Raw genomic sequence first — 15,361 nt, forward strand, 5'->3', positions numbered from 1 at the left:
TGGAATAGGTCCTTCCCTCACTACCCTCGGGAGGAACCAGCCCTACAGACACTTGATTTTGGATTCTGGCTTCCGGAACTGTGAGACAATACATTTCAGTTGTGTAAGCCACCAGTTTGTGGTTCTTTTTTTAATGGCAACCCTAGAAAACTAATATAATGCTGGAGAGCCAAGGGAAGACAAAACCCCTCAGGAGTTTGTTGAACTCTTTTTAGATTGCTAAACGCTTTGATGTGCATCATCCTACCGGGCAGGGCTGACTTCATGCCAGGAGACCTGAACAGTCATGCAGCGCTCTGTTCTCAGAAGCACCTGGCACTCAGTTTAATGGCCAGCTGTTGCCATCTTAAAATTCTTAATAGTTTTTTTTTTTTTTTTTTTTTAACAAGGAGCCGCACGTTTGCATTTTGCACAGGCAAATGAAATGACAATCCTGTCAGGTAAACAGGGGATTTCTCATTATCCTCATTGAAGAAGACACTGCAGTGGAAAGAGGGTTAACAGCTTGATCAAGGTCAACAGAACTACCCAGAGTTTGATCAGGAACTGAGGTTTCTAATGCAAAGACCTCTGTGTTCCATCCAATTTTGAGATTCTGCAACTCTAGAGCTTATCTAAAAACAGAAAATTTGGAGCTAAAAATTGTGTAAAGACACAATTGCTTTGTCTTCACTCCATTACCTTGAGAAATGTTGAACACGTGAAACCAGGCTCACTATCTTCTCTATGGCCCTTGATGTCCCTGGCCTCCTACTTAAGAAGTGCCTCTACCAGCCTCAACTGATGGTATCATAGTTTTTGCTGGTCCTTTCTAGTCTACTTTTACTTATTTGTCTATTAGACACCATATCTCTGAAGAAGCAGAGTTCTTGCTGGCCTCCTGGCTGGGGTTCAGACAGAAACTGGTGACCTCAGGCCACTGAATCTGTGCCCTTAGTCAAGGACCTAGAGAAAAACCTTCAAGAATCAACTGATGCCCATCTTTCGTGGTTCTAGGTATCAGCTCTTGGCTTTCCTGAGATAAACCAATTCCTCTAATCTGTGTAGATGGGAGTTTCATCATCTCTCCCAGTCTATCTTCTCTCTGTCCTCTCTCTGTCCTTACTTGACTCGTGGTTTTCCATCAGGCCAATGAACTTTGTCCCTTGATGCTCCTTTGATTTTCCTACCCTTTCTCCCAGCCCTGTTCTACTACAGTTTTCTAATACATACCCTGGAGATTTTCAAGTCAGTTATATAATGAATGTCCTAAAGAAACATTTAATAAAGTTGCACTTCATTTACTCTTAGATTCCATGCAAATCGATCATTTTCCAAATCCACCAACATTTTTGGAAGAGGTACAAGGAGGTTTGGATTTTTTTTTTTTAGTTTTCTTTACCACAGAATGAAACATTATTAGGGTGAGGTGCCCTGTAATTATATTTCGTTATTGTTTACTAATTCTCTGTGGTAGACATGAGTTTTAAAAAATTTTTTTAATGTGTATTTATTTTTGAGAGAGAGAGAGACAGAGCAAGCAGGGGAGGGGTAGAGAGAGAGGGAGACACAGAATCTGAAGCAGGCTGCAGGCTCTGAGCTGTCAGCACAGAGCCCGATGCAGGACTCGAACCCAAGAACTGCGAGATCATGACCTGAGCCGAAGTTGGATGCTCAACTGACTGAGCCACCCGGGGGCCCCTATGGTAGACGTAAGTTTTGTGCTGACATTCCTTTCTTTGGAAAGAAATTCTCCATTCTGTGTGGGTCCAGTGGGGCGGTTAGCCAGGATGCTCTACCCTCCTTGCTTTCTCCCCATATGGCCTACACTGGCCAATCAGAGTATTCTATCTTCTAGTGATTGTGTCAGGAATTGCCATGTGACTCAAGCAGCGCCAGTCAGAATCATCCTTGACAATGGGTATATAGAACATGAAGGGAGAAAGTCTCTTTTCCTGTAGGAGTGAGCAAACCTAGAGACCAATGTTCACAAAAAAAAAAAAAACTGCAAGTGGGGAGTAGGATCTAGATTCAGAGACTATCACTTGAGAAGATCTTTCATGTTGGTTACTAGCTCATAGAGTCACAGAAATCGAGTTGACCAGCAGTCATTTAGAGTTATAAGGGCTGATAATGTTAGAGAAAACGGAAATCTGGCAGACGAGAGCCTTCATTGCTCATACCCTAGAGTGATGGCTCAAGATAAAGAATAGTACCAGTCTCAGGAATTTTTCCTTCCTTCCTTTTTTAATATATGAGGATTTGTGGGTCATTACAATGTCTGGGAAATGCTTTTGGCATTGGGAAGCAGGAATTCTAGACTCTCGCATTGTACAGATGGTCCTGTTACCTGCTCTCTCACTGAAAGTCAGAAAAAGGCCAACCTGTCAAGAGAAGAAGAGTCCTGGTGTCAATGAGTGAACACATCTATCAAGCCCCACAAATGCCAGAGATCCAACTTCAGGCTGCACCTTTTCCATTTAAACCCAATTGATAGAAAGAGAACTTGCAATTTCACCCACTAGAGAGTAACACATGATCTGGTTCTCTGCAATTGGCTCTCATAAGTCTCTAGTCTTCTTCACATTAAATTAGCCCTTCATATTAAATCAGGTGAGCCTTCCATCTACCCACAAGTATGACCATGCCATTCCCATGCCTAAATTCCCTACCAGCTCCTCATTGCCTGTGCACTCCCTAGCAAGGCATAGAAAGACCTTGTGCCCTGACTCTAGCACAACTGTCGTGTTTGCAGATTTCATCTGTTTCGTATGTCCATGCCATTGCTCATTCTGGTCCCTTTACTAGGGGTACATTTCCTGCCTCTTTTCCCGACTCAGCTCATTATCGTAATCCTCGCAGGAAGCTATCCAGGAATCCCCAGGTGGACCATTTTCCCCCTGCCCCCACCTGCCATGGTCCCATAGCACACAGCATACACCTCTATATTATGGCCATTTAATATTAGAGTTTCTGTTGGTATGTCTCTCTTCAGCAATTAGACCAGAAGATTCTCAGATTCGGGGGTTGTACCTTCTACAACTTCATCTTCCATAGCACTCAGCATACAAGGCTGGCACATAGTAGGTCCTTGAAAAACATGCCATTGAACTGAAGTAGACCTTGTTATAAATAAAATATGACAGTCTTTCTGATTAGCCAGTAATTAACTCCTCCTAGATAACTGGGATAACCTGTAATTTGTATGATGTGTCATTCCTGCAGTGAACCACTAGCTATGACTATTTGTATTGTTACTGGACCCCCAAGACCAGGTTCTTCAGTCTCAGTGTTATAGAAATGAACACTGAACTTGAGATAAAGGAAGCAGGTGGAGTTTATTAGAGATAGCTTGTGTACAAAGGAGCCATCAAGAAAAAGGAATGTCGATCTCTGAAGGGGTAGTGTGCGAGGCTTATAAAGGCACTTTTCAAAGCGTTGGGGCTGGGAGTGGGACAGCATCCTTCAGTCCCGTGGTCCTTATCTTGTGGTTCTTACTTTTCAGTGGACACAATACAATCACAGGATGTCTTTCTCCACGGTCGACATACTTTTAAGGCTTCTGGAAAATAAAAACACTGGTGCAAGCCGGCTTTAAATTGTTACTTCTAATTTTGCCCAGACAACCATTACTCCCTAACGGCTCTTATCTCTCATTTGATCGCTTTCTCAGAAGAAGGGATTTGTCTCTAAGTGTATGGAAACTTTTAACCCCTGCCTCAGACCAGTGGCTTTACAGGAGTTAAGTCTCTCTTGCTTACCCTATATTGTCTCAGTATGACATTTGTATGAAAAAGAGTTCTATTCAGGCAAATTGTTCTAAATTTGCTTGCATTACTTAATTGAACAAAGGAAAACAATAGAACCGCTATCTTAAGTCTGGAGGAATGAAAGCATTTTTTTTTTTAAATTTATATAAGGCAGTTTTAGCTTCCCAGGCAAATATGGTGGGGTCCAGAGATAGTAACATTGTTTGGAGGCAGAAGTGAGGGGCTGTCTACCAGCGCTGGTTACCTTTTCAGAAAAGCAAGGGAACCAAGGTTGTTCCTGGACCCAGAAAGCTGATGTTCTTTGGTCTGGTTTTGGAAATGAAGGAACCCGTCCCTATGGTATCTGGGCATCCAGTTCCCCATCTGCGGATATAGTCTGTGTTCTCCTTTTCCCTTTTCCGTCTCCCAGATCTCCTTGTTTTCTCTGTTTTTGTCTCTGAGAAGATGGCAGGGTGAAGAGGGTGAAGAGAAGTGAAAAAAATGTGTATTTTTAGCCATGACACAGCTGAATGTTCTGAGTCTTCTTTTACAACCACACTTAAAAATAAATGTCAAGAGTTAGGCTTTCAGTGATTTCTCAGTGTCCACATCCTCTTCCCTCCTTAATGGGGGCCTGTCTTCTTCTGACTGGTTACCCTCTGGATAATGTTGCTTTCAACTCCGGATATATAAATCACTAGCTGATGGGATGCATACGGTTTAAGATGTTCTATAAAATGCCTTTCATTTAAAGGTCCAGGTACACACACCCCTATCCTCAGTTTAATAATACAACTGTTCAGGGGTGCCTGGGTGGCTCAGTTGGTGAAGCATCTGACTACGGCTCAGGTCATGATCTCACGGTTCATGAGTTCGAGCCCCGCATCAGGCTCCGTGCTCACAGCTTAGAGCCTGAAGCCTGCTTTGGATTCTGTGTGTGTGTCTCTCTCTCTCTGCTCCTCCCCTGCTTGCACTCTGTCTCTCTCTCAAAAACAAATAAACATTAAAAAAAAAACTTTAAAAAATAATACACTATTCATATACAACGATATCAAAATGATTTACCACCAAAATCACATGTTAGATTATGCTTTCAACTCATTTACTGATGAAATATTTCTGCAACATACACAGAGAGTAGGAAATCAGGCCCACATACACAAACATGAGCAATGGGAGATATGCTTTCCAGGAATTTCCACCTGGGCAACTCCTCTTCATAGGGGTGTGTGAGGTTTGCTGACATTAGACCTGCCTGAGGTTCCGGTAAAATGCGGATGCCTGGGCCCCACCTGGGGTTTGGTAAATCAGATCATATAGCTGCCTGTCTTCAAAATACCTTTTAAATGTAAGCGATATTCTTTCTTACTTTTGGGAAGAGATGACGATGATCAAAATTTATTAGGGTGTGTGTGCACCCTCTCAGTCAGGCCTCCAGAAAATACTAGGTTTTACTGTAACAACTAGGACTTATCCACTATGTGCAACGAGACATATGGTTAAACCTTACTTCAACCCTCACTGGCTGCATGGCATTGGGAAAATTATCCAACCTCTCCGTATTTATTTTCACATCTGTAAACTTGGGATAAAGCTCACCTTACGGGGTTACTTTAAGAATTAAGTAGAGGGGCGCCTGGGTGGTGCAGTCGGTTAAGCGTCCGACTTCAGCCAGGTCACGATCTCGCGGTCCGTGAGTTCGAGCCCCGCGTCGGGCTCTGGGCTGATGGCTCGGAGCCTGGAGCCTGTTTCCAATTCTGTGTCTCCCTCTCTCTCTGCCCCCTCCCCCGTTCATGCTCTGTCTCTCTCTGTCCCCAAAATAAATAAACGTTGAAAAAAAAAAATTTTTTTAAAAAGAATTAAGTAGAACAACGTATGTAAAGTCTTAATGTAGCACCAGACATGTGGTGATGGCAGCCAGCAGTCATTTCTGATTTTCAGGGATGCTTCAAGATGAGGATTTGTGTTTTCATAACAAACTATGTTTTTTTCTGCCCCAGATATGTGAAATCAAAGAAGCACACCATGAACTCCCTTCCCCCACTATGTTGAATCCTGCAGTTTAGAATGTCTTTTTAAATTCTTTTTAATGTTGATTTATTTTTGACGGAGGGAGGGGGAGAGAGAGAGAGAGAGACAGAGACAGAGAGACAGAGAATGAGTGGGGGAGGGGCAGAGAGAGAGGGAGACACAGAATCCGAAGCAGGCTCCAGGCTCCCAGCTGTCAGCACAGAGCCCAACTTGGGGCTCGAACTCATGGACCGCGAGACAATGACCTGAGCCAAAGTCAGACACTCAAATGACTGAGCCACCCAGGTGCCCCTAGAGTGATTTTAAAAATTTTAAACAGCTTTATTATGATTTACATAGTGAAAAATTCACTACTTACAACATATGATCCAATGGTTTTTACAAAGTTGTGCAATCATCACCACTATATAATTTTAGAACATTTCAAGATGAGTTTTTCGTGTGTGTGTGTGTGTGTGTGTGTGTGTGTGTGTGTGTTAGGGAAGCAGCTTGTTTAATAGAATCTTTTAAAAGAAGTATACAGTATTATATACTAGAATAGATATATCTTCCTTTACCTACCTTGGGAGACTACAAAAACTTTTTTTTCTTAAGATACTATTTTTTTTTTAATCTTTCAAATTCCTTTCTTTTGGAATTTTCTTCAAATTTTTATTCCCATTGTTTTAACTATCTCCAGTTGTGATGGATCTTCTTTTGAAGATAGATGTGAAAATGATCAACAATAGTGATTGGCTGGGGCACATGCGTGTCTCAGTCAGTTGGGTGACCCACTTTGGTTCATGTCATGATCTCACGGTTCGTGAGTTCGAGCCCTGCTCTGTTGGGTTCTGTGCTGACAGCTCGGAGCCTGGAGCTTGCTTCGGGTTCTGTGTCTCCCTTTCTCTCTGTTCCTCCCCTGCTCAGGCTCTGTCTCTGTCTCTGTCTCTCTCTCTCTCTCTGTCTTTCAAAAATAAATAAAGATTAAAAATTTTTTAAATAGTTGGGGCGCCTGGGTGGCGCAGTCGGTCAGGCGTCCGACTTCAGCCAGGTCACGATCTCGCGGTCCGTGAGTTCGAGCCCCGCGTCGGGCTCTGGGCTGATGGCTCAGAGCCTGGAGCCTGTTTCCGATTCTGTGTCTCCCTCTCTCTCTGCCCCTCCCCCGTTCATGTCTGTCTCTCTCTGTCCCAAAAATAAATAAACGTTGAAAAAAAAAAATAATAAATAAATAAATAGTGATTGGCTCCCCTTGATGCCTAATGGGGGAACTGAAACTGGTTAATATTATTTGGGACTCAAAAATCAAGAACTGGCTATTAATTAATTAGTGAGACAACTGTTCTGGTGTGGCCTGCAGACTAATTCTAAAGATGTAAAGAATCGACAAATTAGTAGAAAATCAGCATCTATCAGTGTATAAAATATGTTTTTTTGTACTCATTTAAGGAGGAAATCCAGGAATTAAATGGATCCTGAAAAACTCTGTACCAAGGTCTACTATGGTACTTAAAATATTATATTATCGATGTGTATCTGGCTACATGTCTCATCTGCAGGGATGAGGGGGCTTGCAATATTTGTCTAAATATTGCTGGCACTTATCCCTCTTCTGACATGGTGGGAATACTCAATAAGTGCCCAATGAAAAAAACAGAGATTCAGGACACTCAGCTCCAGGATGTCCGTACATTTGCACAGGTAATACTTGTGTGGATTACCTGCATTGATAGAAAATTTTTTCTTCAGCTAGTTTCTTAAGTTACTGTGGGGAAGCCAATGGCATTATGGGTTAGAACCCCTGGATTGCTAATTTAGCCCCAGAGCAAAACACAAGTGACTTATAAGTGAGGCATTATTTTATACTAGCGACTCATCTTTCCTTGCAAAGATAAGAGCTGACTGCAAAACATGTTATACACGTAGGACATAAAAGATGCATTTTTACAATCTTCATGCCAAGTACTTGTTGATTTCCTTGTCTAGCCCTTCAGGTAGTGTCAAAACATACCAATGATAATTAAAGCAGAGATAATTCAGATCCAGACGAAGAACTCTGAAGCCTGGATATTATTCCTTTATGTTTTTTGTACATTCAGAAGAAAATCTGCACTGCTTCCTTGGGCTGCATAAATAATGGCAAAAATATACTGTTTATAGTAGAGATGGTTTAAATTAATCATCTCTATCTGATGCATCTGGTTATTCAACTGTACAGACTTTTTTGTAGCTGGATGTTTCAAGATACTACCGTTGACAAGTAAATATATGGACAGAAGGATCAACTGACTCTAATTTATATTAGAAAACTAATTGCATGCATTAGATAATATCTTGCCATTATAGTTTACAAAACACATGATGCCCATTCTTTCATTTACTTGCCTTGAAGGCACTGATTGTCTTCATGTTATAAATGGGAAAACGAAGGCTAAAAGAGGTGAAGTAAAATTGCCCTCGGTCGCATAGTTAATGCCCTGCAGCACCAGAATCATAATCTATGATTTAGACTCCTGGCACAATCCCCTTTCCCCTGTATTTCCAACTCACCCCCTTGGTAGCTCAACCTTACCATACAACTTACGTACAGGGGTTGAGTGCCTATTACATGCTCTAGACAGTCTAGGGAATCTGACTACACTTTAAGATTTGGAAACAAATCCACTCTGAGAAGCAAATGTCAGTGCTGCTGCTTCCACCCAAAATAGATTCACATATGTGGTTAGGTGAACAGAAAGGTATCTCTTCCTTTCTCCTTCAGTCAGGGAAAACTGGGATATGCTATTTGTTATCAGTTAATGTAGGAAAGGGTTCATAACATCTTAGCATAATAAGGCCAGGATGGTCAGTAAGAAGTAAGGTAAAGTTCCATGGGCAGAAGGAAAATCACTTTCTTTTTGAGACAAAGATGGAAATTCCAGATTGAAATTAATCATAGTGGCATGATAAGTTTGGTTTGAGATGCTCCAGGAGAAAACCCACCAGTGCACCGAATGGAGCCTCCTGTACCTTTTGACACCTTTCCCTGCCCTCATCAATAGATGCTCATTTGCCTCATATCCCAGGGACTCAGCTGACCCAGACCTTGAAATCAGAGACAGCCTCTTTACAGAGCGACAATTAGTGGACAAAGAAGTCATAGACATTCACCATAGGCTGCAAAATGCACAAATCCTGAGAAGGTACCAAGGGAGAGGGAGGCTTGATTATTTCTGTAAGGACCAGGGAGGGTGGCAGATCTGGGGAACAGCCAATATCAGCAAAAAGCAAGGAGGCAGGTTAAATGCAAGGGATGCAGAAGGAAATGCAAAGGAATGGGAAGGAAGAAAGAGAGGGAAAGAGAGAAAACCCCTGTGAGGACCAAGAGAGGAGTGGTACTCCCCACTCAAACACATCCCAATCCAGGACTCGAGTGGGAGGCCTTGCTGTTTGTGCTGCCCAGGGGAGGTAAGCAACTGGAGGAAGGACATGATGCCTCCTTCCCCAGTCGTGTCCCTGAATCTATACAGCAGCAGAGCAATGATCTCACCTCCTGCAAACACCTGCTTAAACCCATAGTATGTCCATCAGGTATATAGTTTGGGTAAAAGCAGATGAAGAGGTGCCCAGTCTGAAGGGGATGGCTTCTTGCTGCGTGGTCACCACTGTGGTCTCCAGGGTGGCCTGAGTATCTTGTCAGAGGCATCCACCCACCCTGCTGGAAAAACGGCCAGGTGGATCCCCTTGGGTTTACCACGTGCTCCTCTCCTTAGAAGCCAGCCAGTGACTCCCCCTGTGGACAGAAAAGGAAGGAATCGGCTGTATAGTTTTACCTGTTGACCCTTGACCTGGTTTGCTTTCTAATGAAAAGCAGTTAACTAAATCTTGCCCCCACCTTCTGTAGAGTAAAAGGGCTGAGTTTGATAGCAAAGCTAGCATAACAAGAAAACGCAGTGACATTAATTTCCCAGCTCTCCTCCATTTTAGAATTCCAGACATTCTGGGAACCTGTATTTATTTCAACTGATAGTGTAGGTTTACAAAAAGATACGTTAAGATATGGTTATTAGCACTACTAAAAAATGTTAATATAATCGAAGCGAACACAACAAAATTTTCTTAAAATATATAGCCTCTAGATGTATTTAAAATGTAATTCCAAAAACTCAAAACATGTTTAGAAAGACAAGAGTAAGGAGTGTTATTAGTTGTCCCTCTGACACCCGTTTCCTACCTTCCTTTTCCTCATAGACCTAGAATTTCCCAACCATGGAGTTTGGGTGGAATGGGGCTACCTCCAAATCCCTGGAGGGGGCTCTCATTGGTTTATGATCTTGTCTTAATGAACCACTTCCTCCTAACCACATTGATTGGTTCAAGAATGAGCATGTGAAAAAGCACCTGGCCAATGAAATTCAATTAGGGGATTTGGAGTTAAGCATTGAAAAAGGAAGCAGGTAGACCTAGAAAGCTTCCAGCTGTTTGGGGACCAGGAGAGAAGGGCCTAAGTAAGAGTAGACCCACCAAGTACCAACGTGGCAAAGTGGAGGGGTGGAAAGGTGAAGAAACTGGGTCCAAGTGACAGTTTTGCAGCCCTGGTACAACCTCATTTTGGGGAATCCTTTTCATGAACCAATACATTTACTTTTCTGGGCCATTTGGGTCAGATTTTTCTGTTACTTGCAACCAAGGTAACTTACAAAACATCTATCATGTGAAAAGTAAGACATCTAAAACTGCTCACTAATCCTTTGGACTTGGGAGTTTTCATTTTCCCAATGAAATCTCATGAACCACAAACTCATAGGACAATACCCACAGGAGGTGTGTAGAAAGGAAATCAGCTTTCCTCCATCTGAGAGCTTTTCATTTCCTCTCCCTTTCCCTTAGTCTCCTTTTCTCCTCTCTCCTTCGAAAAGGAACGCTGGGTAAATCCTATTAGGCTGAAGCCAAATGCACTGCAGACTGCCTTAGTCCTACAAAAGGGTGCAGTGAATCTTACAATTTCAAGTATAGGGTGCCCTAACGTCTTAGTGATCTAGATTTTTCCTTCTTTTTGTAGGTAATACACACCATGACCTCTTGAGTATCCATCATTATCTGCCGTTGCTATATAGTGAAGAAAACACAATCAACCTTAATTCCCTGCCTGCCAGCTAAACCTTGGGCAGGTGTCAGTACCAACTACAGCTACCACAGGTATAATTACTGGTTCACGTATTGCCTCTCTTCAGGGTGGTGAGGCCCATTTTGAATCCTCTTTGTATCCCTCATTGTCAAGCAAATATTTGAAAATGTCCGTTTATGATGCAGCTGCTAATCTAATTATGGTATTTGGTTGGATCCAATTGGGCACACATCTGGTGTATATTACAAGGTACAGTTATCCTCTATCCACATCACCTTTTATGGGGTACGGAGCAGTTGCACTGGATCTTGCCCCAATCATTCAACAGCTAAATTTCGCTAAGTCTGTGTAACCATTGGTGCTAGGTTTCTGAGACAGATTGCTTTAAATTTGCTCATCCCTTCCCCCACCACATTCTCAGCTGCAATACAACTTGTTAATGCCCACAGGATCATCAATTCCTTGATTTCCCCCTTCAGAAATAGGGACACAGAGAACCTTGCTTGGTTGAACTTGTCTGCCTTTTTCAGTTGGGGGAGGGGGGTACCGGTATTGCCCTCTTGGCTGCTCTCCCTTGTTGACTAGATTGTTTCAGGGTTAGAGAGGGTAGATGGTTCCACAGATCCAAAGTACAGGAAGCTTATAAGCACTGGGCACGTTGTCAGCTCTGGTTACCACTGGCAATGTGTGACCAGGGAACACTCTCTGGCAAGAGCCCCATGGCCAGTACAGTACCTAGAACATGCGTTAGATGTCCCTGCCCAGTAAAACACACACACACACACACACACACACACACACACACACACATTAAAGAACACATGGGCAGCTCTGTCAGGATCTGGCACCCAGTGCTGGTTCCATGGAACATAACTCTTAGCATCCATTCTCATGATTAATATTGTTCAAACCTCAAAGAAATGTTACTTGTCTCTTGCTCAATGTCCTAAAAACAAAGGTTACAGGCTATGAATGCCATGTAGAATTGTGGCACTGCTGATATTTGAGACTAACACTATTTTAAATCCAAGAGTACTTGGATTTTTTTTCGGATTAAAAAAACCTGGCAGATTTGTCAAGTCCTTCTCAGATCACATGAATGCAGTGATTCCTGTATTACAAAGTATTGTTCCCCAGAGGTGAGAATCAGCCATTTTCTTCCTTCTTTTGATATTCCAATTTGTGACTCCAGATGTACTCAAGAATTAGCATGGTGTTCTAAGAATTACACATGACAGCTAAGGAATGACAGCAATTCACATTACTCTTAAATGTGTATATATAAATGTGGGAAATACTATATTGGTTTAGACACATACTCTTGTAAGGGATGGCATGCATCACAGAATAAGCGATAGCAACTTGTATGATGAAATAAAATTGTTTTGGTAATATCTTCTGTGGTAATTTATCATATCATGTGACCTCATTATAACGCTGGATGTGATATGTTCCTGAGTTATCTCTAAACCTGAATATCGCTTTACTTTTTAAAAACAATTTCAGTTTTAAATGCTTCAGCAGAGCAGTTTCTCCAAATTGAAATTAATAAACCACACTCTAAGAACTACAGTGATTTAAGAAAGGTGGTCTGACTTGACATTAAGAACATAAATTTGATTGCCATAACATATATAGTGACTTTGCTAAAATAAAAGTGAAGAAGAGAAATCTATGGAAAAACAAAAATTACTTGTGAATTGTTTGTCTTTATAATATTACCCACGCACACATTATTACCAGCCCACCATCAGAACAATCAGACATATGCAATAATGACTAAGTTCTGTCATCTTTGACATTTTACTGATATTCGGTCTTATAATAAACCCTAGCTTTATACTTATTTTTCTGTTTCATTGGTTTGAAAGTATAATTGCCAGGGTTATAATAGAAAACACCTGAAGAGCTTAATTGATAAGCTTTAAATATTTAGGTGTACGCCACATTGGCCTCCATTCGTCCTCTTGCCCCATCTCGCAGATATTGGTGGCAGCCAGAGAAGGTGCGAACCAGGATCCGGGATCCTCTCCGCTCCCGCTCAGCGCTGGGCTCCCGGCTGAAGTCCGGCAGGTGCCCTGGGGCCCCGCCCCCGCCGCCCACCTCCTCGGGGATTGGCTACCTTGGGCTAGGGGGCGGGCCCAAGATCCGTTTAAAGTTGGGGGTCGTGGGCGCCAGCAGCGCTGGGTTTCCTGCGCTGGGGGTCAGAGGTGTGAGTGCCGGGTGCGTCCAGGTAGTCTCCAGCCGCGCGCTCTCGCTGCGTCCAAGGCGGAGTTCCCAGTTCCCTTTGCAACCCGCCTGCTTCCGCGAGACCCCCGGCTCGGCTCTTTTGCAAGAAAGAGTCAAAGTCCGGGCCTCGGTGCCTCGCGAGTGTCCGAGCAGGCTGGGCGCGCTGGCCCAGGGCGGCTGGGCACGCGTGCGGGCGGGGTGGGGACCCGGGTCGAGAGGGACCCCGGCGGCGTGCGGGGGCTGCAGGAAGCAGGGGCGGCGGCCGCTCGGGCCCCGGCTCGGCGGGGTGAGAGACACCCGGAAACGGATTCCTCTTGGGTGCCCGCGCGAGGCGGGCGTCTCGCAGGGAGCGGGAGGAGCAGGCGGGCGGGCGGCTGCTGAGTAATCCCCGCGGCGGGCGGCGGCGGCGGCGGCCTGGGCGCTCACGTCCCCAGCCGCGCTGCAGCCGGCCCGGCTCCTCCCCCCTCCCCCGGCCCGCCCCGCCCCACACCGCCCCTCCCCCGCCCCGCTTGGCTGCGCGGCGCTCCGGGCAGGTAGAGCCGGGCTCCGGGCGCGCGGGGGCCGCAGCAGCTGCCGCCCCACCTCTCCTCGGCCCTGCGCACAGCCTCGCGCGCCCATGGCCGGCTCGGAGCAGCAGCGGCCGCGGCGGCAGGACGACAGAGACTCGGCCGCGGCGGCGGCGGCGGCGGCGCCCCTGCAGGACGCGGAGCTGGCCCTGGCAGGCATAAACATGCTGCTCAACAACGGCTTCAGGGAGTCGGACCAGCTTTTCAAACAATACAGGTGACCGACGCGCCCGCCTCCCCCGCCCCGGCCACGCGCCCCTCGGGGCCGGCTCGCGCGCTGCAATCCGCCGCGGGCCCCAGAAGCCTCCTCCCCCTCCCGTCGGTCACTAATCCTCCCCGGCCCCGGTGCCCGGGTCGCCTCCCTCGGCCTGCGCTGCAGCCGGCGCTTCTGCGCCTTTGTCACATCGCCCCTTTCCACCCCCGCCCCGTTGTCCTTTCCTTGCGCGGGACCCGCCACCCGTCCCCCCTCGCTCCTGCGGTCTCCCCTCACTTTCTCGCTCCCCGCCCCCCCCCCCCCCCGAGGGGCACCCAGTGCTTGTCCGCTTCTCTCTCGCGGGTCGCCTTCCCGCCGCCGGGTCCGGAGCCCGTTGGCTTGGGACCTGGGACCGGATGCGATTGGAGGCAGCTGGGAGCCTCAAACTCGCAGTGTTGTGCCCGAGCAGCCTTTGTGACACGGAGCACACCAGCTGCCTCGTGCCGGGTTCTGGTGCCTCGCGTTACTTTGCATCATCGTGCATCTTAGATGCTTCTCTTGTTTGAAAACAGATACGCGTAACTGCCAGGCAGTGCAGGAATTAAAAAGAAAACTCGGCCGAACTCGGCTTGCGCCCCTCTCTCTGCCTGTCTTCTAGAACTCATTCCTCAAAATGAGTTGCTAATGCCTTTCAAGCGAGTGTGTTTATGATGGACTTGTCTAACTTGAAAAATGGAGGGATTGCAAATATACGTAAGCGTGGAAGGAAGAACACGTGTGCTCAGTTAATTGCTTTCTTAAAATCCGCCTTCTAAAAAATGAAAGAACTGAAACCTGGTTGTCTCCTGCGAGTGGGAGGAGCCTTCAGTTTCATTGGGGACCCAAAGCATCTGCTTTCTGGTTCAGGAAACAAGTTTGTGATTTGCCCAGTCTCAAGGATGTTGATTAGCAGCTTCCCTGTAGGTGTTTAGGAGCCATATGCTTCACACTTCTTAAGACCTGAGTGGCTTGGTAGGAATAAGGGACCGATGTGTGTCCGTGGTTAAGAGCCACAGTCTGTGAGAGGAAGGATACAGTCAGGTATCTGACGTCAGGCACCTGATGTTTTCACACTTCACGGACTGGTGGTTCTATGGTTGGGCTTTCACTTCTTAATGGCAAAGCAGATATCTCACAACAATAAACTTTATCCTAAAGATAGTTTACCGTTAGATCACTTTTTTAATAAAAAATCTGAAAGTGGAAACATCTTCTTGGCTTTACTCAGGACCCTTTGTTTTTAAAGCGTACCAGTCTGATTTCAGTCTGAGAATGTACATTTTTTAAAAAAAAGTATGATTGGCATAGTGCTCTGATTTTTTTTTTTTTTTTAAAGACTACCAGTTTGTGGTGTAGGAGAGGGCTGGGGAAAGCCTGAGTCAAGTTTACTCCTTAGCTGCTGCTGATCAAGATACAGTGCTTGCATATTTCAATACTTATTGCTTTGAAATGTTCTGTTACTGGTTTTAGTCATCTTTTTTTCCCCCAAACT

The 15,361-nt window shown here is 45.1% G+C and overlaps 1 protein-coding gene and 1 long non-coding RNA gene across 2 annotated transcripts in view; one reads left to right on the top strand and one right to left on the bottom strand.

Annotated features, from left to right (window-relative positions):
* Window positions 1-3,298: 3,298 nt before the first annotated feature.
* LOC123588415 lies at window positions 3,299-4,224 on the bottom strand. The gene is made up of 2 exons (XR_006707834.1): window positions 3,994-4,224; window positions 3,299-3,541 (listed from the first exon to the last, which is right to left on the bottom strand). It is a non-coding gene; the product is annotated as an uncharacterized LOC123588415 (long non-coding RNA).
* An 8,834-nt stretch (window positions 4,225-13,058) lies between these two features.
* TTC39C (tetratricopeptide repeat domain 39C) overlaps window positions 13,059-15,361 on the top strand; it is a 106,249-nt gene continuing 103,946 nt past the window's right edge. The window contains exon 1 of the mRNA XM_045456893.1: window positions 13,059-13,854. Coding sequence (XP_045312849.1) covers window positions 13,688-13,854 — 167 coding nt within the window. The 5' untranslated portion in view covers window positions 13,059-13,687. The remainder of the gene's footprint in view (window positions 13,855-15,361) is intronic.

The sequence above is a fragment of the Leopardus geoffroyi genome, chromosome D3 (assembly GCF_018350155.1).
Source record: "Leopardus geoffroyi isolate Oge1 chromosome D3, O.geoffroyi_Oge1_pat1.0, whole genome shotgun sequence".
NCBI classification, from domain to species: domain Eukaryota; kingdom Metazoa; phylum Chordata; class Mammalia; order Carnivora; family Felidae; genus Leopardus; species Leopardus geoffroyi.